The sequence below is a fragment of the Peromyscus maniculatus genome, chromosome 1, assembly GCF_049852395.1.
Source record: "Peromyscus maniculatus bairdii isolate BWxNUB_F1_BW_parent chromosome 1, HU_Pman_BW_mat_3.1, whole genome shotgun sequence".
In the NCBI taxonomy this organism is placed as follows: Eukaryota; Metazoa; Chordata; class Mammalia; order Rodentia; family Cricetidae; genus Peromyscus; species Peromyscus maniculatus.
In genome coordinates this window covers 161,254,239-161,276,925 of record NC_134852.1, presented here as the reverse complement: position 1 = coordinate 161,276,925, position 22,687 = coordinate 161,254,239, and the positions used below count along the sequence as shown (strand labels likewise).

The window sequence follows — 22,687 nt, the reverse complement described above, 5'->3', positions numbered from 1 at the left end:
GTCCCCTCACCCAGTCATAGGACAGACTTGTGGTACCCTGCTTGCTGCTTTTCCCTTTAGAAACTACTCACTCAGAGGGCAAGGCTGTCATCCACCTGCTGTTTCAGGACAGCAGCTTGCTTGTTATGGATAAACCTGTGGTCTTGTGCTGTGGCGCAGCACTGCCAAGCCTTTAGCCCCTAATTCCTAGGACACAGCTGAACAAATCCAAGTAACAAACTTTAAGGACCACCCAACAGCATTCACTTTCAGTACTAAACAGATGAACCACACCACAAATTCTAAAGAATTTAATTAAAATGAAGACACACAACTTCAAATTGTCAAAATTGTACGTAGAGGAAGCAGAGATGTCTTTACATTCTTGAAGATTTGGATTCCTGTAAAATAAGTTACAATTAGGCAAATGTTTGTAGCATGCCCAATGTACCCACCCCCTCCTGTCTTCAGTGTTAAGGCACACATGACAATATAGCTTTGTCTAATCACTGTTGGGTTCCTCCAGCCTGCCCCCATACTCAGTGCCAATGATCTGAAGGGGCTACCTACCATTCACATGCTCCTCCTTCTTTTCCTCAGACCTAGAAATTAAAGAGACAAGCCACCTTATGCTTTTTATCAACCAATAATTCTTCCCTGTTTGTATACAGAAACTCAATCCCTCAGACAGTTCCTTCTGGAACAAATTTTCCTCTTCTCCCCCAGCCAGCCCCAGTGGGTTCACCTTTTCAGGCTCTGGCGCTAGGACAGGAAGTAAGACGTGTGAATGTTTCTTCATGGGGAAATTATAGTTAAGGACACCTTACATCTAAGTTTTCTTACCTCATTCCAACCTGGCCTTGAGTGAAGACAGGTTTTATTTCCCTGCAAGATAGACCAGAAAGTGGGGCTGTTATCCCTATTGCTTAGAAGAAAACGATTTGTAAAGGGAACTCATTGTATAGAGATCATGTGCTAAGTTAACAATTTTCATAATTGATCTAGGGTGAGCTCACAACTCAGTAAATACCTTTCTTCACAGCTATCAGACTGGGGCGGTATTCAACTCATCATTGGTGAGCAAGAATTCACTAGATCAAAGCACTGCACAATGGTACCATTTATGTAGCAAATAGTATTAGAAAAGCATATTTACCTGGCATGGTTCCTTGTCTTTAGGCAAGACACCAAATCTGAAACAAGATGGTCAATGTTTAAATCATGCAACAATATGTTCCCATCTAACCCATTTTTCTGAGATAATTCAGATTTCCAAGTCTCAACAGCAATCATCAGCCGAACGAGATTCTATGAAAGTCATCATATTCGTTAAGTGCCTTTAGGAACTTTGAAACCCAATGTTCCATGCATGGTCACACACTAGTTTTACTTACCTCTGGACCAACAGGTATGCTACTGCTCACAGAACCTTTAGGAGGAAAAACAATCTGTTTAACAAAAGGCTGGATACAGGTACCCAGAGACACTCTGCTATTCAGTTTCTCAGGTGTTCATATGTTTTCACAGACAGTCATAGTGAGCTAGTTTAATTCATCATAGAAACTGCCTACTTGAACAAACCCCATCCAAAAGGGGGGAAAAAAATCAACTAACCTCTGAATGCTGGAGATTCGTGGTATACAGGAACACACACCTCCTGAATCAAGAAAGTTAATTAGATAAAAACCCAGAAATAGATACTACCCATCTTAGTCTTTTTACTTGAGGCAGCATTTCCCTGTGCTGCCCTGGAACAAGAAAGATCAACCTGCCTCTGCCTACTGAGTGCTGGGATTAAAAGGTGTGAAGCACCACCATGCCTGGCTATCTTACTCTTCTTAACAGACAGCCAGGAACTCTAAATATATGGTGTTCTTTGCTTCCTATGGTTCCAATTCTTTTCCAGGCTGTTACCTAACTGGCAAAATATTGAGCACTCTGATTTGGATTGTGTGTACTTAAGTACCTAGGAGAAATAGGGAGGCAAATGAAATATCAAAGAAACAGGGTGCTTGAGAGATGGCTCAGAGGTTAAGAGAGGTCTTGATTTCAATTCCCAGCAACCACATAGTGGCTGTCAACCATTTGTAATGAGAGCTGGTTCCTTCTTCTGGCCAAAATAACACTATACATAATAAATCTTAAAAAAAAAAACCCAAAAAACAGAATATTGTTTAAAAGCTCAATTTCATTAATAAGGAAAATGACCTCACCTTTAGACAAATCATCTGGACAACCTGGGAATGAGTAACAAGCAGTTATTTTTCAACCATCAAGATGGACCAACATTCCTTCATTACCACTAACTGCCATCAGAACTCTAACATGCTATTAATTCACACCTTCACAGAGCATCATCAGTGCATTGATTCAAATCATCTGACAGTGACTTGGTTTTTAAAGAACTTAGTAGTAAAATGGTGGTCTCTAGAAATAAGTAGAGCACACGAGCTCTAAGAGGGCAGTGTGCTGCTTTAATATTTTTTTCCAGAGATGAGAATGCCCTAGCCTCATTAGGACAATTACCTGTATTCATCCTGGGATGTAGTTTGAGTTCCTCAGAATTGAGTTACAGGATGCTGGACACAGAAAAACCAAATCATTACTTAATTTAATCATAGCCGCCCCGGGACCCTCTCCATCCATTTTCAGCCCACTTTTCAGTAGAAAGATGACATCACTGCAATTCAGCCATATGCTTGTCATTTACACTCATCATTAAGTGGTCATTTAAATGCGCTCCCTCTTAAGTGTGCATAAACCATGTTTACTCACCTTGATTACCAGCAAAATGTCCTATTTGCAAGAGTAGCCTAGCCTGGTTCCAAAGTGTAAAATCCGTTGAGATTAACCATATCTGAGTAAGAAAAAAGAAAGAAAACCCCTCAGAAACAGACCTTACTCCAAACCAAATCCAAACATCTGCTGCAGACTGTGCTACTCAGAGAACTTTTTTCTTTTCTCCACTACACCATCAGAAAGAGAGAGTTCAGGTTTTAAAATCATCCCTGCAGCACAGTTACACAGTCAGCAAAACCGAGACCAACAAAATTAAAGATATAAGCACTTACTCTTAAAACGAGAGCACACTTCCATTCCTCCGAATGCAATCACGTTCCCAAATCTATAAAGGAATGTTAGCATTCGGTTACTTCTATGCCACTTTTTAAGACATAGCTGGGCGGGGGCACAAGGCATTAGGTCCAGGGCCAGGCTCCTCAGAGTTACTTATCCTCATGGAAATCAGTACAGGTCTGTGAAAAGGTACTCATCATAGGGGATGGCCCTGCACCGCCGCCACCATTTTGTCCTTCACAAAGCCCCGCTGTGCCAAGGTCTTGAAGAGCCCCAAATGTAACCAATCTCCCTGCCACCGTTACGTAAGTTAAACAGGATCGCGTCTGGTTAACGCTATGCTCACGCGGGCTCTTAAAGAACCACCAGAAATAATCCTTTCACGAGGAAAAGCCAGACGTGGTAGTTCACGCCTTTAATCGCAAAAGTGGCAGGCAGATGCCTGTGAGACCGAAGCCCGCCGCGGACACCGAGTGAGACAGGTGGGTAAAGGACAAAATTAAACAAACGTGCAGAAGCCCACTTACCAAGACCACGGAAAAATGAGGACGAGGAGAACAACGGACGTCCCTTAAATACCATTTCGCAGAGGCCCACGGGATTTGGAGGCGGGGCTAGGAGGGACGCACGCGCCTACGCAAACGGCGCGCGGGCCGGGGGGGATTGTGGGTACAGGATTCCGCCCAAGCGCGTTAAGAGCGCTCCGCCTTGAACCCGTGGCGCGAAAAGAGGCGCAGGCGCTGTCGGGGAGTGCGGCGTCACGCCCTCGGCGCTGCGGCTAGGCGGTTCCAACCCACTGCAGATGAGACGTCACCGCTTGAGGTTTGGCTTCGTAACCCCTGCGGCTTGACTGTCGGGTTACGGCCACCGGTCCCCTTACTTTTACGTGATTCCTTGCCCTCAACCTAAAGATACATCGCTATGGATCCCGAACCTAATGAACACTCCACCGGCGGCGTCTCGGTTCCCCCCCGCCAGCCGCCCAGCAAGCAGATGGGGCCTGATGTCCAGGTGGTCAGCGCAGGGGGCGACTCAGGTACTGGGCCCCTGGCTGAGCTCGGTTGGAGATCCCTTGCATGGAGCCGGTTAGGAAACAAAATCAGGCCTCGATGCCCCACGTCATTCTGGAGACAGATTTTTTTTTTTTTTTTGGACCCTTCGTGTTTTGCTGTCTAGTTTGTTTTCTCCATGATCTTGGCCCGAATGAAGTAGGACCAACATTAGGTGTCATTTATGGAGCATGTTGCATGTTTTTTGTTCCTAACAGTGCTATAGATTAAACCTGAGACTATGTGCATGTGTAGACAAGCGCTCTACTACTGAGTCTGATACCTCTCCACACAAATGGGCTTACCGTTTCAAGCACCCTATATTGTCCACAATTACAAGAGGTAGGGACATCGACAACCCTCATTTTATACATAGGTGGTCTTATATCTAAGAGCTCTGGGGGGAGGTTCTTAAAATTTAACAAATTGTCTAGGTCACAGTTAGCTATAGATTGGTTATTGAGACTATGCAGCAACATCACATCATTAGTTATTTATAGCAAACATCTATGTGCATAAACTTTCGTTGTAACATTTATTAGTCTCTTACTAGTGGTTCTAATGCATGACCTCATTTAATAATCCTACTATTCGAGATGGAAGATGTTAAGGTAAAGTCATAGATGAGGAACCTGAGGCCTAAAGAGATTAAGCTGAATGTTACCCAAATAAGGAATATCAGATCCAAGGTATAAATCCAGACAGCCTGATTCTGAAATCATCACTGGTTGCTCTTGAAGCAGACCCTGGTTCATTTCACAGCTATCTGCAATTCCAGTTTCAAGAGATCTAATATCCACCTCTAGCCTCTAAGGGCACCTGGCATACATGCAGTACTCATACATGCATGTAGGCAAAACACTCAAATACCTAAAGTAAATAAATTTAAAATTTAATTTAAAAAAAAGATGCTGGGCATTTTGATATATGCTTTTAATCCCAGCACTAGGGAGGCAGAGACAGGCAAGGTTTGAGGCCAGCATGTTCTACATAATGAGTTCCAGGCCAGCCAGGGCTACATAGTTGAAACCTTTTGTCTTGAAAAAACAATCAATCAAACAATCAATCAATAAAAAATAGTTCAGTGAGAGGGCAGAAATGGCGCAGTGGTTAAGAGCCTGTACTCTTCTAGAGTATCTGAGTTTCACCCCAGCACCATGTCGAGTGACTCACAACTGCCTGTGATTCCAGTTCCAGGGGATCCAGCTGGCCTCTGGGGCACCTGTTTTCATGTGCAGAGACTCGTGTGTACACACAATTGAAAGAAATAAATTTTTTTGAGACAGGGTCTCTACATAGCCCTGGTTGTCCTGGAACTCATTATGCAGAACCAGTCTTGAACTTAAAGAGATTCTTCTGCTTCTCCTTCCCAAGCACTGAAATTAAAGGTGTGTACTGCCATGCCAGGCTCATAATTTGTTTTTAAAGAACAGTTTGAGAGTACACTTCAAGTGGCAATGGGCTGGACAGAAACTACCATACTTGTGTGCATTTCATCTTGATGCTTTTGCATGTAGTTCTGTTTGTACCGTAATTTGGGGAGCAAGCAAATACACAATAATAAATAAATAATCTTTGGGCCTGCTTATCTTTCCTTGTGACCCTGTCCACTGAAAAAAGGATAGTCTTTTCCCTAGTTGTCACATGAAAACTTAATACCACAAGTAAACTATATGTCTACTAGCGGGCCAGAAGCCATTTATTTAAATTTATTATTTTTGTTTTATGAGTATGTTTATGAGTATGAGTGTTTTGCCTGCATGCATGTATGTGTATTATATGTGTGCCTGGTACTCACAGAGGCTAGAAGAGGGCACTGGATCCCCTGAAACTGGAGTTAGAATGTTTGTGAACTACCGTGTGGGTGCTGGCAGCTGAACCCAGAGCAACAAAAACTCGTGACCTCTGAGCCATCTCTCCAATCCCCAGTAAAATTTTTTTTGTTTTGTTTTGGATTTATTTATTTTATGTCTGTGTTTTGCCTCTATCTATACAAGTGTACCATATGTGTGCCTAGTGCCCAAGGAGGCTAGGAGAGGGTGGTACCATGACATATGGCTAGAGCCCACCCCCTTTTTTCCTTTCTTTTGACCTGGCTAGGCTAGTCTTTGTTTCCCTGGCTGAAAGACTGCAAGCCACCACCACCACAAACAATTTTATATGTGGGTTTTGCCTGCATGTATGTCTGCACCGTGTGCATGCAGTGCCCATAGAGACCAGATGAGGTACTTGGATCCTATGAGGCTGCAGTTAACCGATGGTTGTGAGCTGCTGTCTAGGTGCTGTGAATTGAACCAGGGTCCTTGAGACAAGCAGTTGGTGCTCTTCACCACTGAGCAATTTCTCCAGTCTCCTTCCCACCTTTCCTCCTTTCCTTCCTTCCTCCCTCCCTCCCTTCCTCTCTTTCTCTCCCCCTTCCTTCCTTTTCTCTTTCCCTCACTCTCTCCCTCCCTTCCTCTCTTGCTCCCTCCCTCCTCTCTTCTTTTCTTTTTTTTTCTTTTGAATTTTTCAAGACAGAGTTTCTCTGTGTAACAGCCCTGGCTGTCCTGGATCTCCCTCTGTAGAGCAGGCTGGCCTCGAACTCACAGAGATCCACCTTCCCCTGCCTCCCAAGTGCTGGGATGTGCCACCACCTCCCGGCTACTTTTTTTTTTTTTTTTTTTTTTTTTTTTTAAATGTGGGTTCTGGAGTGTTTATAACAGGGGCTAAAGTGATGGCTCAGGAGTTAAGATCAAATGCTGTTCTTGTAGAGGACCCAAGTTCAGTTCCTAACACCCATGTTGTGTCACTTCAGCCACCTGTAACTCCAGCTCCAGGGAATATAGCCCCCCTCTTCTGGCCTCCTTGGGTACTTGCACATATGTGGTATATATTTACACAGACTTACATAAATTAAAGTTAAAAGAAAACAAAAGCAAACCGAAACAAAATAATCCCATTTTCCATATGAGAAAAGTGAATATGATATTAAATTACCCCAAATCACTACCTGGCTACTGGGACAGAGCTGTCACTTAGGTACTCTAATCTCTACTTTTGACCCATTAAGGAAAATTATCCAGATCTTGGGAATATGCAAACTTGAGTGCATTGATGAAAAGCAGGCCCACTTTCATTGGAGATTAACTATTCTAGTAGTAAATATTTTGTAATCTTTTTATTGTCTGCTGATTTGGGCATTTTATGATTGCTATATTTGAAAGGGACTCCCACACAGTGGGGGCTCTCTTCAGACCCCAGATTAGGCAGAGACCCACCCAAACATCTGTATTCACAGAGATCCTTTATTAAGCAGGGAAGAAAAGTTAAAGTGGCTGCTTTCTGACTCAAGCAGAAAAACAGCAGCAAATGACCTTGCAGGTGTCATTCTTCAGAAGAGAAAAAGGAGAGGTCTGTGTTAGAATGGGTTAGGATGCAGATAGGGGAAGGGGACCAGGGAAAGTGGCGGGGGGGGGGGGGGGGGGGGGGGGTGTTTGTCCCAGAGGACAAAGGACTGCCTCTGGGTGGAGGGGAGACAGACATGGCACATAAGCTTATGTTGGTTTATAAAGGGAAAGGGGGAAACCCCATGTTAGGATGAGGTGTTTTATTTTAATTGGGCATGTTAATTAGGTGAATCAAAGGGGGCTTTTGATTGCTGGATTTTGGTAGTCAGCCTCAGGAGGAGGAAGTGGGTAAATAAGGGACTCGACCTTGGTGGCTGGCTTTAGGAGTGTAATCTGATGGTTTTTAGCAAGGCAGAGGGAATGGGGGAGAAGGGCAGGGCCTGCCAGAGCTACATGCTTGAGTGGGCTGGTGTCTCTTCAATATTACCTTGTCAATTCTTAGCCTCTACCCTCTTAAGTACTGGGATTACAGGTGTGTGCCAGGACACCAGTTTTATGAGGTGGTGAGGTTCAAACCCATGACTTTTTTTTTTTTTTTTTTTTTTTTTTTTTTTTTTTTTGAGACAGGATTTCTCTCTGTAACAGCTCTGGCTGTCCTGGAACATGCTTTGTAGAGCAGCCTGGCCTCAAACTCACAGGCATCCACCTGCCTCTGCCTCCTGAATGCTGGGAATATAGGCATATACCACCACCACCTGTCCAAAACAAGCCTTCTACTAACTGAGCTACATCCCTAGCCTTACCCCAATTGTCTGCTTGTTTTAACCATACACGGTCACACTGCAGTTTCTTCCCTTCTAGTTCATTTTTTTACTGTGTAGCTAGGGTGTTCAATTTCCAGCACCCATATGGCAGCTAACAACCATCTGTAATGCCACTTCCTGGGGATCTGACACACTTCTGGTCTCCAAGGACACCAGACATGTACACGGTGCACAAACATACATGCAAACAAAATACCCTTACACATAAAATGAAACCTTTTTAAAAAGTTGTTTAAGTTCCCTTCTCAACTCCCAGTCCTTAGTGCTTCTCCACTGCCCTTAGGCTACAGTCCAGTTTGACTAATACTGCTGGAAAGAAACCCTGCTCCTTACCAGTGTGTTTCTGCCCTAGTTTCCTGTCTGTGGCTGTGATAAAGGACCCTGACAAAAGGCGACTTAGGAGAGAGAGTAGTTTACTATAGCTTACAGTTTCAGGTTACAGTCCATTATGGTCAGGAAGTCAAGACAAACCTCAAAAGGCCAAGGACAAAGATGAACGAATGCATTCACGGTCACCTGTTGGCTTGCTTGTGCTCAGCTCAGCTTCTCTACTCTGAGACAACTGGGGACCCGTATGGAATGAGGAACGAAGGATGCCATATACATGGGTTTTGTCTTCCTACATCAGTTAATTTAAGTAAGACAGTCCCCCACAGACCTGGCTACAGGTCAAACCAATGTGGGTAATACCTCATTGGGACTCTCTTCCCAGGTGATTCTGGGTTATGTCAAGTTGTTAATTAAAGTTGACCGTTTATTTTATTTATTTATTTACTTACTTATTTATTTATTTATTTTGTTTTTTCGAGACAGGGTTTCTCTGTAGTTTTGCGCCTTTCCTAGAACTCACTTTGTAGACTAGGCTGGCCTCGAACTCACAGAGATCCACTTGCCTCTGCCTCCCGAGTGCTGGGATTAAAGGCGTGCGCCACCACGGCCTGGCTATTTTATTTATTTATTTTTTCTGCCCCTCCCCCTATTTTACTATTTTTTTTTAAAGATTTTTTATTATGTTGTATACAGTGTTCTGTCTGCATGTATGCCTGCAGGCCAGAAGAGGGCGCCAGATCTCATTACAGATGGTTGTGAGCCACCATATGGTTGTTGGGAACTGGACTCAGGATCTCTGGAAGAATAGTCAGTGTTCTTAACCTCTGAGCTATCTCTCCAGCCCCCATTTCTTTTTAAAAGAAATCTTTATTGCAAGTATTTGTGTGTGTGTGCCCACATGTGCAGGTATGCCACAGTACACATGTAGAGGTCAGAGGGCAACTTTCAGGAGTTGTTTCTCTCTTACTATATGGGTCCCAGAGATACAACACAGGTCATCTCTATTATGTGAGTCCCAGGGACTAACCACCAGGCTTCAAAGCAAGTGCCTTTACTTGCTAAGCTATCTCACCAGTTCCCTCCCCTGAGCCGGACCCACCACTCCTACCAGTCACAACATTCCTGATTTGATCTTATGCAGGTGAATCATCTCACTATTACCTAGCAGGGTATAAGACACAAATAGAATTCAATATGTAATTACTAGTTTATTGTTTCAGATGCATAGATGGTAGATAGGTAGAGATAGACAGATGATGGATAGGTTTGTATGCGCTAGGTGGCGCTCTAACCACTAAGTTATACAGGTATGTACACATATTTTGTTTTTGAGAGCTTGGGCTGCTTTTGAACTCTTACTCCTCCTGCCTCAATCTCCCTCTATATTTTTTACTGATCTTTTCCCAGTCTCAATTGGTCCTTCATCACTGAGGATGAGCTTCCTGTTAGAGTGCTATCGAATGAGCCGGGTGGTGGTGGCACATGCCTTTAATCCCAGCACTCGGGAGGCAGAGCCAGGCAGATCTCTGTGAGTTTGAGGCCAGCCTGGGCTACCAAGTGAGTTCCAAGAAAGGCACAAAGCTACACAGAGAAACCCTGTCTTGAAAAACCAAAAAAAAAAAAAAAAAAAAAGAAAAGAAAAGAAAAAGAGTGCTACCGAATAAATGTTTGGCCGAAGAACAACCCCGCCCCCACCTGGTAGCAAGAGGCACTGCCTCCTTGTAATGGAAAAAGGAAATGTGCAAATGTCGAGAGCTTCACGAGGAACTGGGAGACCCAGGGGGCAAGTTCTGTCTGTCAGTCTTAGTTTGTTTTAGGGATCCAACACAGGAACTTGAACATGCTAAACACACACTGTACCACTAAGCTATGCTCCTAACACTATGCATTTATTTATTTTATATTTTTGATTTTTTGAAACAGGGTTTTGTAGCTAAAGAGTTTCGTCCCGTAGCCCACTTATAAAATAAACACACAGACGCTTATATTATTTAAACTACCTGGCCATTAGCTCAGGCCTACCATTGTCTAGCTCTTACGCTTAAACTCAGCCCATTTCTGTTAATCTATGTGTCGCCATGTGTTCCGTGGCTTTACCTGCTGCTCCCTGGACGGCAGGCTGGTGTCTCCAGACTTCCACTTCCCAGCCTCTCTCTGTTTGTCCAGCCTATCCTATACTTCCTGCCTGGCTACTGGCCAATCAGCGTTTTATTTATTCACAACATATAGGACATCCCACAGCAGGGTTTCTCTGTGTAACCCTGGCTTTCCTGGAACTTGCTTTGTAGACCAGGCTGGCCTTGAACTCACAAAGATCTGCCTCCCTCTGCCTCCCTAGTGCTGGGATTAAAGGCATGTGCTAGCTGCATTTATTTATTTAACAATATATTTTGTTTATTTACTTATTCGTGTGAGCAGGTGCCATGTAGCAAGTGTGGAGTTCAGAAGACCATTCTCGAGAGGCATTTTTCTCCTCCCACCATGTGAGTTCCAGGAATCAAACTCAGGTCATCCTTGACAGTGGAGGCTTAGCCATCTTCCCAGCCCCGAAGTTAATTTTATCTGTGTTTTTATGGTTCTGAGGATTGGGCACAGGCCTTGTGTGTGCTTGGCAAGTGCTCCTATTGTTGAGTACACCCCCGGTCTAATTAATAGACAGAAAAATTAAACAAAAATATTTATTTCTGTGTATGGGTGTTTTTTGCCTGCATGTATGTTTCTGTACACCATGTGTGTGCAGTGCCCTTGGAGGCCAGGAGAGGGCATAGGAGCCCCTGGAACTGGAACTACAGACTGTTTTTAGCTGCCATGTGGGTACTGGGAATTGAACTCTGGTTCTATGGAAGAGTAGTTATTGCTCTTAACCACTGAGCCATCTCTCCAGCCCGCACTGTTATTTTATTTTTGAGATCATGTTTTCCTCTGTAGCCCAGGCTGGTTTGGAACTTGTGATCTTCCTGCTTCAGGCTTCCAAAATGCTAGGATTCCAGGTGTTTCTCACACCAAGCTTCCTCCTACTTAGTTTTTCAAGGCTGTTTCAGAATATGACTGGCACCCACAAGTCCTTTTATTTCTTCTTTTGTGTAGTCTATTCAAGACACCCTCTATAGGTGCTTTTTTGCATGATGCATAAACAATGGTGGTTCCAGTCAGGACCAGCTTTTATTACTTCCAGTTTTTGATTTGCTTCAGGCTGGAAGAACCGTTTCATGTTATCAAAGAGCTGCGGGGTCTGTGTGATGTTGATAGGACTTGGTAGGCTCAGATAGTATTGAGCTCCTGATAGGCTGTTCTGTATGTGCTTTGGGTACATGTGATGGATGTGGTGGTTCATTCCCACTCATCTCTGCATCTTCAGTGGCTCAGCTATGCCTCTTCTTTCTCAGCTCTAGACCGTAGTGGAGCTACCGCTTAGCTTCTAAATGATGAGAACGCCCCTCTCACGCGTGCTTTCCTGCTGACTTCGGGATGTGCCTCCTCCGGGCCTTTTCTTGGACTTAATTCTCACTGTGGCCTCACATAATCTACTTCTCCCAGCATTATCTATTGTATTTACTTTGTTTTTGTCTTTGCTGTTGCTTGTTTCTGAGTCAGGGTTTCATGTAGCCCAGGCTGGCCTCAAAGTTGCTGTGTAGTTGATGGTACTTTGAACTTTTCCTGCCTCCCCTTTGAGTGCTAAGGTTATAGGCCTGTGCCTCCTCTGCGCCGGGTTTATGTGGTGGTAGGGATAGAACCCAGAACCCACTTTTCAAGTGTTAAGCAAGCACTTTACCAACTGAGCTACATCTGTAGCCCTTCATTCTTCAATGCCTGTGGTGCTGCAGATTGAACCCTGGATCTTGCACATGGTAGGTAATTCCCCTCCTTTGAACTGCATTCCTAGCTCTAAGTTTATTTTAGTCAACACACACTAGCAGGATATGAAGCTCTCTGTTTACCTCTGGAGTCTTGAACTCCTTCTTCCCTTTCCTCTTTCTCTCCTCTCTGTCATGTCAGAGTCTCCTGTAGCCCAGACTTGCCTCACTGTGCTTCTGAGGCTGGCCTTGAACTCCTAATCCTCCTATCTCCAATTCCCAAATGCTTGGATTGTATGCTTATGCCACCATGCCTGGTACCTCTGGCCTCTTTCTCTATAGTCTTTTTTCCTGTCCTCCATTGCTACCATTTTGTTTTTGTTTGAACAGTAACGAGACTTGGTTTGCTTCTACACAAACCACTTCGTCTTGATATAGTAGTGCTTAACTTTGTTTAGTTGCTTCTAAGAAGGGCAGAGTGGGTTTGAGTCCTACAGTTCATCCACTCATTTACCAAACACGTATGAAGGGCTTAGAGTGTGGTATCTGAGAAAACAAGCTGATTGACAGATAGCACAAGGCTCTCACCACTTCTCTTCAAGGCAGACACTTAGACAAGGAAGCAGAGACAACAAATGGTGGGCCCTGGATTGTAGCAGTGACAAACGACAGGTGGAGGGAAAATAATTCCAGGTGAGCGCTCTCTCTCACAGCAGGCAACAGCATATACAAGAGGCATAAGACTGGAAATACCCTGTGTCTTAGGAGATTGGCAGGTGCTGGGAAGTTGATGTGGCTGGACAGTAGTGATTGGGAAGCTGTGCTGAGTGAAAAGACTGAGGAGGTGAGTTCACGTCTCTAAGACAGTTAGGAATTGATTTTTGCCACCTGAGCTGTGGGGGCAGGGAGATGCTATGCTACCTTAAAATTTTATTTATTTTGTGGGGGAAGTGATCATGTGGAGGCCAGAGGACAACTTTTGGGAGTCAGTCCTCTTTCCACCATGTGGATTGATTAGATTGTTAGGCTTGGTGGGCAAGCACATTTCCCAGATGAACATGCTGTGTTTCTAGGAGCGTTACATTCACCCATCTCAAGGAGTGCTTCTGCTTGCACAGTCCTCAGACCTGGAGCTTTCATGCTGGGTATAAGTCTGTCCTGAACCTTTCTTATCTGGCATGCCCAGGGCAAGGTAGACCTCTTATCATCTGTGAACACTGGCATGAAACTTAACCTGGACTCACTTTGCCTCTTCCTGGTATGTAGGCTTTTCTCTAGAGAGGCTGGGGAGGACTTTGGGGAATTTGAAAGGCAGGTAATGAGACGTTTCACACCCCTTTCTACTGTTCAGATCGTGGCTTCTGCTTTCTTCCAAATATATAGCAATCTTGCTGCCAGCCTAGGTGGGAGGGGGAGAAAGGACCTGTTTCCTTAAGCTCCTCTCTGAAAATAACTCAACTGGCTGTAAAGAACAAGACGTTCCTGCGAGTGTTGGCACCTCCTAGTGTTGATGTCCAGTGGTCCCTGCTGTGAACCCAGTCTGCCCCATTTACCCTTCATAGAAGGGACCTCTTGGAGGAAATTTGTGAAGCTTCCAAAGTGTGGGGGAACTAAGCTGCCTCCGGGGCCTAGCATAGTCACGAGATGTAGACAGCCTGGCATACTGGAGGGTGAGAAGTATGGAAGATGGGTAAGAGTCAGAACATCATGTATATTCAGAATGCCTGAATGCCTTTGGAATGTCTATCACAGCCCCCTTCATCTCTTCGGGATGTCGGATTCCCAGTTGCCCAACATTCCTTCACTAGTAGCTAAGGTTGATAAGAAGGGTAGAGTCCACTTCAACTGCAGTTCTCGCCTGCAGATTAATCTTAAATCAGGGAGAAGAACGGATTAGAGTTAATTCTAAGCAATTAATGAACAAAAGATTGGAGTGGGTGCTCAGTAAATAGTAGCTGCCTGAGGAATTAAATTCAGAGTCTTGAAAGGTGCGTGGGAGTAAGCCCAAGGGGGAATCCAGGACCTGAGCTAAGAGTCTGTCCGGACTCTCAGAAGACAAGACCTGGTGTGGGGAAAGCAGAAGTGGGATGTAGTTGCCTCAGTGAGCAAGGGTCTGTGTGAAGTTGGAGAGACCGGGTGTTAGCCAGAGCCCTGCCTGGGGCGAAGGCATGATAGGTGTGGATGGAGATTGGTGCCATCCTGCTGAGAGGATGGAGGCCTTGCGGGGAGTGGTGCCTGGCGTTCGGAGGAGGGGCTTTGGAACTTGGTCAGGACAAATTGTTTGTTATCCTATAAGTGACCGACTACGTGTTCTGTTTCCCAGACTGACTGGAAGAAGCGTTAGGGATCGAGGTTCAAGCCGCGAGGCTGCACAATGTGTAGAAGCTGGAGTCGAGGAACTATTTCACCGCACCCCTTTAAGGGGCGGACTGGGGCGGAGCTCCCGGGGCACTTCCCCGCCGCGACGCCCGCCGGGCGGCAGAAGCAGTTAGGGAAGCTGAGCCCGCCTCACGGTCGTGGGACAGCTAGCTCTCTGTACTCGGAGGTCCAGGCAGGATTCGAGCCGCCCCGCTGACCACAAGCCGTGTCGTGTCACTGGTTCTGCAGGCACCATGAGCCAGGACACCGAAGTGGACATGAAGGAGGTGGAGCTGAACGAGATAGAACCCGAGAAACAGCCTATGAATGCAGCGGCCGGGGCGGCGGCCGGGGAGAAGAACGGCCTGGTGAAGATCAAGGTGGCCGAGGACGAGGCGGAGGCCGGGGCCAAGTTCACAGGCTTGTCCAAGGAGGAGCTGTTGAAGGTAGCCGGCAGCCCGGGCTGGGTGCGCACCCGCTGGGCGCTGCTGCTGCTCTTCTGGCTCGGCTGGCTTGGCATGCTGGCGGGCGCCGTGGTCATCATCGTCAGGGCGCCGCGCTGCCGCGAGCTGCCGGTTCAGAGGTGGTGGCACAAGGGCGCCCTCTATCGCGTCGGCGACCTTCAGGCCTTCGTGGGCCCGAACGAGGGCGGCCTAGCTGGTGAGTGGGGTGCACACCCATCCCTTTCTCCGTGTGCCCCTCATTTAGCCGGGCCCTCTCCAGACGAACCCAGGTGGCTCTCCACTGCGCCCTGACTTCCGAGACCACTCCCTGGCAAACAGTCACCCCTTCCTTTCTTTAAAAAACAAGCTCGAACCCTGCCCCTACTTCTCCCTGAGGGCGGCTGACTCAGCACTTTCTCCTCCCCGAACCACGAGGCAGGTGCCTGAGCTAGTTCAAACCAGTTTCTGAAGTAAGTGCGAGGCTCCTTGCGTCAGCCACTTTGTCTCGTGATCCAGCCCCCTTAGGGAGTGGGGAAAGTGGTGGAGAGAATGTGGAGGCCTGAGGCTTCTCATGCCTCACCGGTTAACTCGTCCTTCCCTCGTTGTAGGTCTGAAGAAGCATCTGGACTACTTGAGCACCCTGAAGGTGAAGGGCCTCGTGTTGGGCCCGATTCACAAGAACGAGAAGGATGAAATCAATGGAACCGACCTGAGACAGATCGACTCCACTTTAGGCTCCCAGGAAGATTTTAAAGACCTTCTGCAATCTGCCAAGAAAAAGAGTGGGTTTTCCCAAGGAAGCAGAAGGGTTTGGCATTCTGGCCGAGAAGCAGGACAGGAGTTTTTTTTTTTTAATCTTGTTTACTCCTGACTGGTTCAGAGTGTTTCTAGGGCAGGCACAGGGGAGATTTGTTACGATTCACACCAAACAGTCTGCTTCCTGTGTTCTCTTCTTGGGTGATTTTTGTTTATCTATTTTTGTTTTGGTTTTGAGGTAGGATTTCATCATGTAACTCTGGTTGGTTGGCCCATCCCTTACTGTGTAGACCAGGCTAGATGCAAGTTACAGAGCTCTACTGGTCTCCAGTGCTAGGCCGGCCGAAATAATTGGCTTTTAAGTTTATAAAGTGGATCCTTCGTGTGTAAGAGAGTCAACTATTGTTTAATAACTCAATAAGGAGGGCTGAGAATGTTGGTAAAAGTGCTTGCCTAGTATCCATGAAGCCCTGAGTTTGATTCCCCAGCACAATGTAAAACATATAGAAGCGTATACCTATAATCTTAACACTTGGGAGGTAGATGCAGGAGTCTACCTCAGCCAGTCAGCCCATACACATAAAACTCTGTCTCAAGAGAAAAAAAAGAAAAACCAAAACCTCAATATGGAAACAGGTTGAAAGACTTCTTGAGGAGGGACCCAGGTCCCGTAGCTCAAACTTAATTGCTCCATTGTAAAATTGACTGAGGGATTTGATGGGGTTCATTCAGGTCCAGGATACAAACCATACATAGGTGCACTTGGTAGCCTTCTGTTGAGGTTCCTTGCTTCTCCTTCTCACCCCAAAGGATTCCTCTCAACTGGTTGTTGTTCTAGGCATTCACATTATTTTGGACCTCACTCCCAACTACCGAGGCCAGAATGCATGGTTCCTCCCTGCTCAGGCTGACATTGTAGCCGCCAGAGTGAAGGTGAGTTTCATGGTTGGTGGCAGACTGGATTAATTCACAGCAAGCCCTGTGTGTACTTAGCAAGGGTCTCATAATCAGGAATACCTCCTCCCATAGCCTGAAGGACAGGCCCACGGGGCACAGTGTTTTTCTTGTTTCTTTTCTGAATGCTCTTTGTGTGTGTGTGTGTGTTTCCTTTACTCTAGAAGCCAAGCGATGCCAGGAAGGGGATTTCTCAGATGTTAGTCTGGAAGTTTGATTTTTCTTTTTGTGATAGGAAGTCTTTTCTTTCTCTGTGGGAATCCTGATCTGACTGGTTTCCCAGTTTTTGTTTGTTATGTTTGGAATGGAGCCCAGTCTGAAATTATAAGTACTGGGGCCTTACTATGTATCTGGGATTATGCCAAATATTTTATTATTTAAAATTTTTTTAACTGCACTATGGATTTTTTTTAAACAGACATGTTTGTTTTTTTAATTATTTATTTTTATTTTACGCACATTGGTGTTTTGCTTGCATATATGTCTGTGTAAGGGCATCAGATCCCTTGGATCAGAAGTTACAGACAGCTGTGATCTGCCATGTGGGTCCTGGGAATTGAACCCAGGTCCTCTGGAAGAGCAGTCAGTGCTCTTAATTGATGAGCCATCTCCAGCCCCGCTATGAATTTTTTTTTAATAAGATTTGTTTTTCATGTGTATGAGTGTTTTGCCTGCATGTATGTATGTGCACCATGTGCATGTCTGGTAGCCCAGGAAGCCAGAAGAGGGTGATAGATCCCCTGGAGCTGAAGTTAGAAGCAGTTGTGAGCTGGCCTGTGAGTGCTAAGAACTGAACCTGGGTCCTTGTAACCACTGAGCCATCTCTCTAGACCCCATCCCAAGTATTTTATAGCTTTAAAAAAATTTGTTTTGTAATGCCACAAAATACCTGTTACTGCTAATCTGTGAATGAGGAATGAGACTTCATGTGCTCCAAATTTGAAGTTTCAATGATCCTTTCTAATCTGCCTTTCCTTGTGGTAGTGGTTTAAACTGTATAGCCACCAGGCGGGGGTAAAGCTTCCAGGGTCCCCCTATCTTCTGATGCCTAGGTTTCCGGACACTGGCACTGCCAGGATGGACATAACAAACTAGAGGCAGATGCTGACACTTTGCTGTTAGCTGTGATTCTGAGGGGGGATTTTGGAGTCTCAGCACATGGGTCAGACTCCTGTAATCATCTAGTTTGGCTCTTGCCAGCTGCTTGGAGATTTGTGTTTTAGACCTCTGTTGCTGAGGATGACCTTGAACTTCTGATCCTCTTGCCTTCCAAGCGCTGGGATCTTATGATCATAGGAAGTTCAAAGTACTGGAGAAAGCCTGAGAGTTGGAGGCTGGAGCATCAGAAGTTAAAAGACAGCCTCAGTTATGTAGTGAGTTGGAGACGGGTCTTAGGCCAAAAAGAAAAGCTACTGGTAATGTTTTCAGGTGGTCGCCCCAGCTGAAGATGGAGAGCAGATGAGAAGGGAAGAAAGGAGGTGTGGGGGCGTGGTTCTCTGCTTAGTGCCAGTTGAAACCAGGGCTTAAGCCTTCAGGCCTGGGCTTGCTCTGCAGAGTTGGCCTCTTTTCTTCGGATGTCTCAACTGCCCCCAGGCTGTGTTTTGAATTTCAAACTTTTCATTCTTGGCCATGCTCCCACCAGCTCTTGGGAGAGCACACACTCTCCAGGCCTCAGGAAACTGGGAGAGGAGTAAGTACATTTGCCTCAGGGTCTTGATGGGCATTTTAGGGCCTGTCTCTGCTGTTCCCTGATTATGATCTTGGCCATGACATCTTGCTTCTCTGAGCTTGTTTCTTCATCTCCAATTTGAGGGAATTTTCATTCTACATACCAAGTGTTAGGTGCTAGAGCTCTGCAAACATACTTTCTCTTGGGCCTTTTCTGTAGCTGTTAGAAGCGGAGCTGTGTGATTTGCCAAGGCAAACACAGAGAATAGAGAAATGCTCTTGTCCACTGAGAGCACATCAGGGTCCGGCCTTTGGAGAGAGAGAGTGAGACCCTGTTTTGTGGAGGTCTCAGGGAATTTGGGGTAGGGAGGGCTTACTTGTGTGTTGATCTTTTCCTCCATTCTTTTGTCCCCTGCAGGAAGCTCTGACTTCTTGGTTGCAGGATGGTGTGGATGGGTTCCAAGTTCGGGATGTGGGAAAACTGATGGTGAGTGCCCTTTTGGTGAGGCAAAGCTTTGATAAGAAGAGTGGGTGGGTCTCAGCCAGGGCTAGGTGATGTTCTCTGTTCTGATTCTGCTTTTTTTTTTTTTTTTTTTTTTTGGTGTAGGATGCATCCTTATACTTGGCTGAGTGGCAGAATATCACCAAGAACTTCAGTGAGGATAGGTAGGTACTGACACCCCTGCCTGCCTGGCTGAGCCCATTGTGAGAGCCCCTTGGAGTGCTAAGCCCTTAAATGGGAGTTTCCTGGTCTTGAAAACGGTTCACTTTTATTCTTCTCTCTGCTTTGGTGCTAATGATACTCCTGCCCTTGCTCTGTGCAGGCTCTTGATTGCAGGGACTGACTCCTCTGACCTGAAGCAAATCGTGAGCATACTTGACTCCACCAGCGACCTGCTGTTGACTAGCTCCTATCTGTCGAATTCCAGTTTTACTGGGGAGCACACAGAGTTGCTAGTCACTCGGTATTTGAATGCAACTGGCAGTCACTGGTGCAGCTGGAGTGTAAGTACCATGCTGGTTGGGTGTAGGGGAAGATGGAAGGTGGTGGTGTGGGGTGGAGGTGCTCACAGGCATGTCTTCCAGGTGTCTCAGGCAGGACTCCTGACAGCCTCTGTACCAGCTCAGCTCCTCCGACTCTACCAGCTGCTGCTCTTCACTCTGCCAGGGACCCCTGTTTTCAGCTATGGGGATGAGATTGGCCTGCAGGCAGCTGTCCTTCCCGGACAGGTACCACTTGTTTTCTGCCCAGCACAGTGTGGAAAGAGTGTTTGTTTATGTATCACATCTTGGTATCTTGTGGATAGCAGCAGACAGACAACAGCCCCAAGGAGGAACTTTGTTAAAAGCCTTGTCAGTCATCCTGTGGGCTGTGTGGCAAGTGTATATGTTTTAAACAGGGTTTTCCTGTTGTCATATTCACTGTATATCCTGGGCTGGCCTCAGACGTCACGTAGCGTATTCTCCTGGAGTGGAACTCAGCTGGAGATCCATCTGTGCATGCATGTGTGTGTGTATGGTGTAGGTACATGCACAGAGATCAACGTACAGCTTGGTGGAGTTAAGTTCTTGCCTTCAGCCTTTATGTGGGTTCTGGGGGTCAAACTCAGGTTGTCAGGCTTGCATGGCAGGTGCTTTTCTCTCGAGCCATCTTGCCAGACCAAAGGACTTATTTTTAAAGGTAATACCTGGTGTTTTGTAATATGTTCAGAACAGTAGCCAATGTTTTGTTGTACAGTGGTATTCTGTACCCATTTGATAGGCTCTTAGCCCTCTGGAAACCCACAGTTTAGTGAAAGTCCACACAAGCAGAGAGGTACAAGGTGTGGGTGCCATGATGAGGTGCTGCCACAAAGACCTCTAGCAGCAGGAAAAAATTTACAAAATGATGAAATGAAAATAAGGAATGGGAGGAAGGGGAGTGGACCCACCCCTTTTTAAAGTCCCACACTTTCTGTTTGTTAGCCCGTGAAGGCCCCATTCATGCCGTGGGATGAATCCAGCCTTTCCCTAACCCCAGGACTCGTAAGCGCCAACATGACAGTGAAGGTACGCAGTTTGGGCCTGACCCTCATGGTGGGCAGGTGGCTTATGGATGTCCAGTAGACCCCTCACTCCATCCTTCTGACCCTCATGGTGGGCAGGTGGCTTATGGATGTCCAGTAGACCCCTCACTCCATCCTTCTGACCCTCATGGTGGGCAGGTGGCTTATGGATGTCCAGTAGACCCCTCACTCCATCCTTCCATGTGTCCTTTATTTTCAGGGCCAGAGTGAAGACCCTGGCTCCCTCCTTACCCAGTTCCGGTGGCTGAGTGACCGTCGGGGTAAAGAACGCTCTCTGTTGCATGGTGACTTCCATGCACTGGCCTCCTCATCTGGCCTCTTCTCCTACATCCGCCACTGGGACCAGAATGAGCGTTACTTGGTGGTGCTCAACTTTAAGGATGTGGGCCTGTCAGCCAGGCTAGGGGCCTCCAACCTCCCTGCTGGCATAAGTCTGCCAGCCAGCGCTAACCTATTACTTAGTACCAACAGTACCCGGCTAGGCCAAGAGGAGGGCACCTCTCTGAATCTGGAAAACCTGAGCCTGAATCCTCATGAGGGCTTGCTGTTACATTTCCCCTATGTGGCTTGACCCTACCTGTCTAGGACCTACCACCCTCCTCTCTTCTCTTTTGAATTCTGGGTTTTCTCTCCTTTTTTTTAAAAACTTTTGCAAATTACATGTGAGTTCTCACACTGGGTGTTTTTGTCTTCAAATAAAAATAACCCCTGCCTGATGAGGTTGTGTCTTCCCTTCATCGCTCATCAAAGCAGCACTTTCTCTCCCTATTCTCTCTTGGCCTACCCCCAGTAGTCTCAGCCAGTTCTATACAGCTGCTCCAGCTCCTAATTTTTTATTTTTTGTTTGGAGGGGTGTGGTTTTGAGACAAGGTTTCTCTGTGTATCCCTAGTGGTCCTGGAACTAGCTCTATAGACCAGGCTGGTCTCAAACTCAGAGATCTGCCTGCCTCTGACTTCCTAGTGTGTAGCTTCTAAATTATTCAATCATTCAGGGACCAAGGCAGAGAGGGGCCCTTCCAAAGTTAGCAGCAAGGTATCTGGGCTGGAGCAGCAGCCACATCTCCTCCCACTGGCCTGGGTGTCCTGAGGTCTTAGGTATCACCCGCTTTGCCTTATCTTCCTTAGCTCAGGTCTCCAGCCCTGGTGTCAGTTCTCATTTTTGCCCATTTGTCTCTTCAAGGAAGAAGAGTCGGGGTGGGATGACCTGAAGTCTGCCACTGCTAGGGCCTGGGGCTTCTAGCAGAGAACAAAAGACAAAACCCAAAAAAAAGCCTCTTTATTCAGTGGGGAGGCATTTACCCAGTGTGCACTGCACTCTTTGATCCCTCACACCATTCCCCACTACAGAGAAAAGCCAACAAGACAAAACCTTTGCTTCCTTAGGGTATGTAGTCTCTTGTGTGGAGATGGAGAAGAAATAAGGAGTGAACATTTTTGTATGATAGAGACTGTGAGTGATCAAAAAGGAAAGTGTGGGGCTGGGGAGACGACTCAGAGGTTAAGAACACTGGCTGCTCTTGCAGAGGACCCAGGTTCAGTTCCCAGCACCCACACGGCAGCTCATAACCATCATTTACTGCAGTTCCAGGGGATCAACACCCATTTCTGGTTTTGCAGGCACCAGACTTGCCTGTGATTTACATACATATATGCAGGCAAAGCACACAAATAAGAAGGAAAAGTGAAACTGTCAAGAGCAAGAGGTTGGGGGCTTGGGTTTGGAGGAAGTCCATCCCACCAAGCAGGCGAACTTCTAACCCATGGCCTACCAAGGTATGAGTGTGGCCCAATACAGAGTCATAAACGTTGATTACACTTGTTACGTTAGTGTCAAAGGTTAGCCATACCTGGCAGATCTGGGGAAGCTTTCGGGTATCTGAATGGGAACATGACTGGTCCTTGTGTGGCAGGAGTAAAGGAGTAAGAAATGAGGTTATTCGGCAGGGGGTGGGCAGACCACAGAGGGCTTCGTAAGGTAGTCACAGAGGATACAAAGCTTGATAGACGGCAGGGGCCATGCTCCTCAGCCCTCGGGACTGCTCTTCAGCAGCAGCTGTAAGCCAGT

At 46.3% G+C, this 22,687-nt stretch overlaps 1 protein-coding gene, 1 long non-coding RNA gene and 7 other non-coding genes across 12 annotated transcripts; 1 reads left to right on the top strand and 8 right to left on the bottom strand.

Annotated features, from left to right (window-relative positions):
• Positions 1-275: 275 nt before the first annotated feature.
• On the bottom strand, positions 276-3,667 carry LOC107399753 (uncharacterized). Its single transcript, XR_001576482.3, has 11 exons — positions 3,582-3,667; positions 3,051-3,103; positions 2,755-2,836; positions 2,506-2,558; positions 2,193-2,216; positions 1,594-1,636; positions 1,374-1,408; positions 1,136-1,172; positions 823-864; positions 550-581; positions 276-380 (listed from the first exon to the last, which is right to left on the bottom strand). It is a non-coding gene; the product is annotated as an uncharacterized LOC107399753 (long non-coding RNA).
• Positions 658-783, bottom strand: LOC121826985 (small nucleolar RNA SNORD22). The gene has a single exon (XR_006069136.1). It is a non-coding gene; the product is annotated as a small nucleolar RNA SNORD22 (small nucleolar RNA).
• LOC121826984 (small nucleolar RNA SNORD31) lies at positions 993-1,060 on the bottom strand. Its single transcript, XR_006069135.1, has one exon. It is a non-coding gene; the product is annotated as a small nucleolar RNA SNORD31 (small nucleolar RNA).
• On the bottom strand, positions 1,239-1,307 carry LOC121826983 (small nucleolar RNA SNORD30). The gene has a single exon (XR_006069134.1). It is a non-coding gene; the product is annotated as a small nucleolar RNA SNORD30 (small nucleolar RNA).
• On the bottom strand, positions 1,478-1,542 carry LOC121826979 (small nucleolar RNA SNORD29). The gene has a single exon (XR_006069130.1). It is a non-coding gene; the product is annotated as a small nucleolar RNA SNORD29 (small nucleolar RNA).
• On the bottom strand, positions 2,287-2,363 carry LOC121826980 (small nucleolar RNA SNORD28). Its single transcript, XR_006069131.1, has one exon. It is a non-coding gene; the product is annotated as a small nucleolar RNA SNORD28 (small nucleolar RNA).
• Positions 2,635-2,703, bottom strand: LOC121826981 (small nucleolar RNA SNORD27). Its single transcript, XR_006069132.1, has one exon. It is a non-coding gene; the product is annotated as a small nucleolar RNA SNORD27 (small nucleolar RNA).
• Positions 2,916-2,993, bottom strand: LOC121826982 (small nucleolar RNA SNORD26). The gene has a single exon (XR_006069133.1). It is a non-coding gene; the product is annotated as a small nucleolar RNA SNORD26 (small nucleolar RNA).
• Positions 3,136-21,338, top strand: Slc3a2 (solute carrier family 3 member 2). 4 transcript variants are annotated; one of them, XM_076558946.1, is made up of 10 exons: positions 3,136-3,536; positions 14,985-15,395; positions 15,787-15,960; positions 16,773-16,867; positions 18,975-19,043; positions 19,164-19,222; positions 19,381-19,561; positions 19,643-19,786; positions 20,522-20,605; positions 20,822-21,338. In XM_076558946.1, the coding sequence occupies exons 2-10, from the start codon at positions 14,990-14,992 to the stop codon at positions 21,191-21,193; spliced, it is 1,584 nt and encodes a 527-aa protein (XP_076415061.1). In that variant the 5' UTR covers positions 3,136-3,536; positions 14,985-14,989; the 3' UTR covers positions 21,194-21,338. The 4 variants fall into 4 exon arrangements, with proteins under 4 accessions (XP_076415061.1, XP_006995231.1, XP_076415066.1 ...); XM_006995169.4 differs by lacking the exon at positions 3,136-3,536 and adding an exon at positions 3,699-4,090; XM_076558951.1 differs by lacking the exon at positions 3,136-3,536 and adding an exon at positions 4,327-4,445.
• Positions 21,339-22,687: the final 1,349 nt, after the last annotated feature.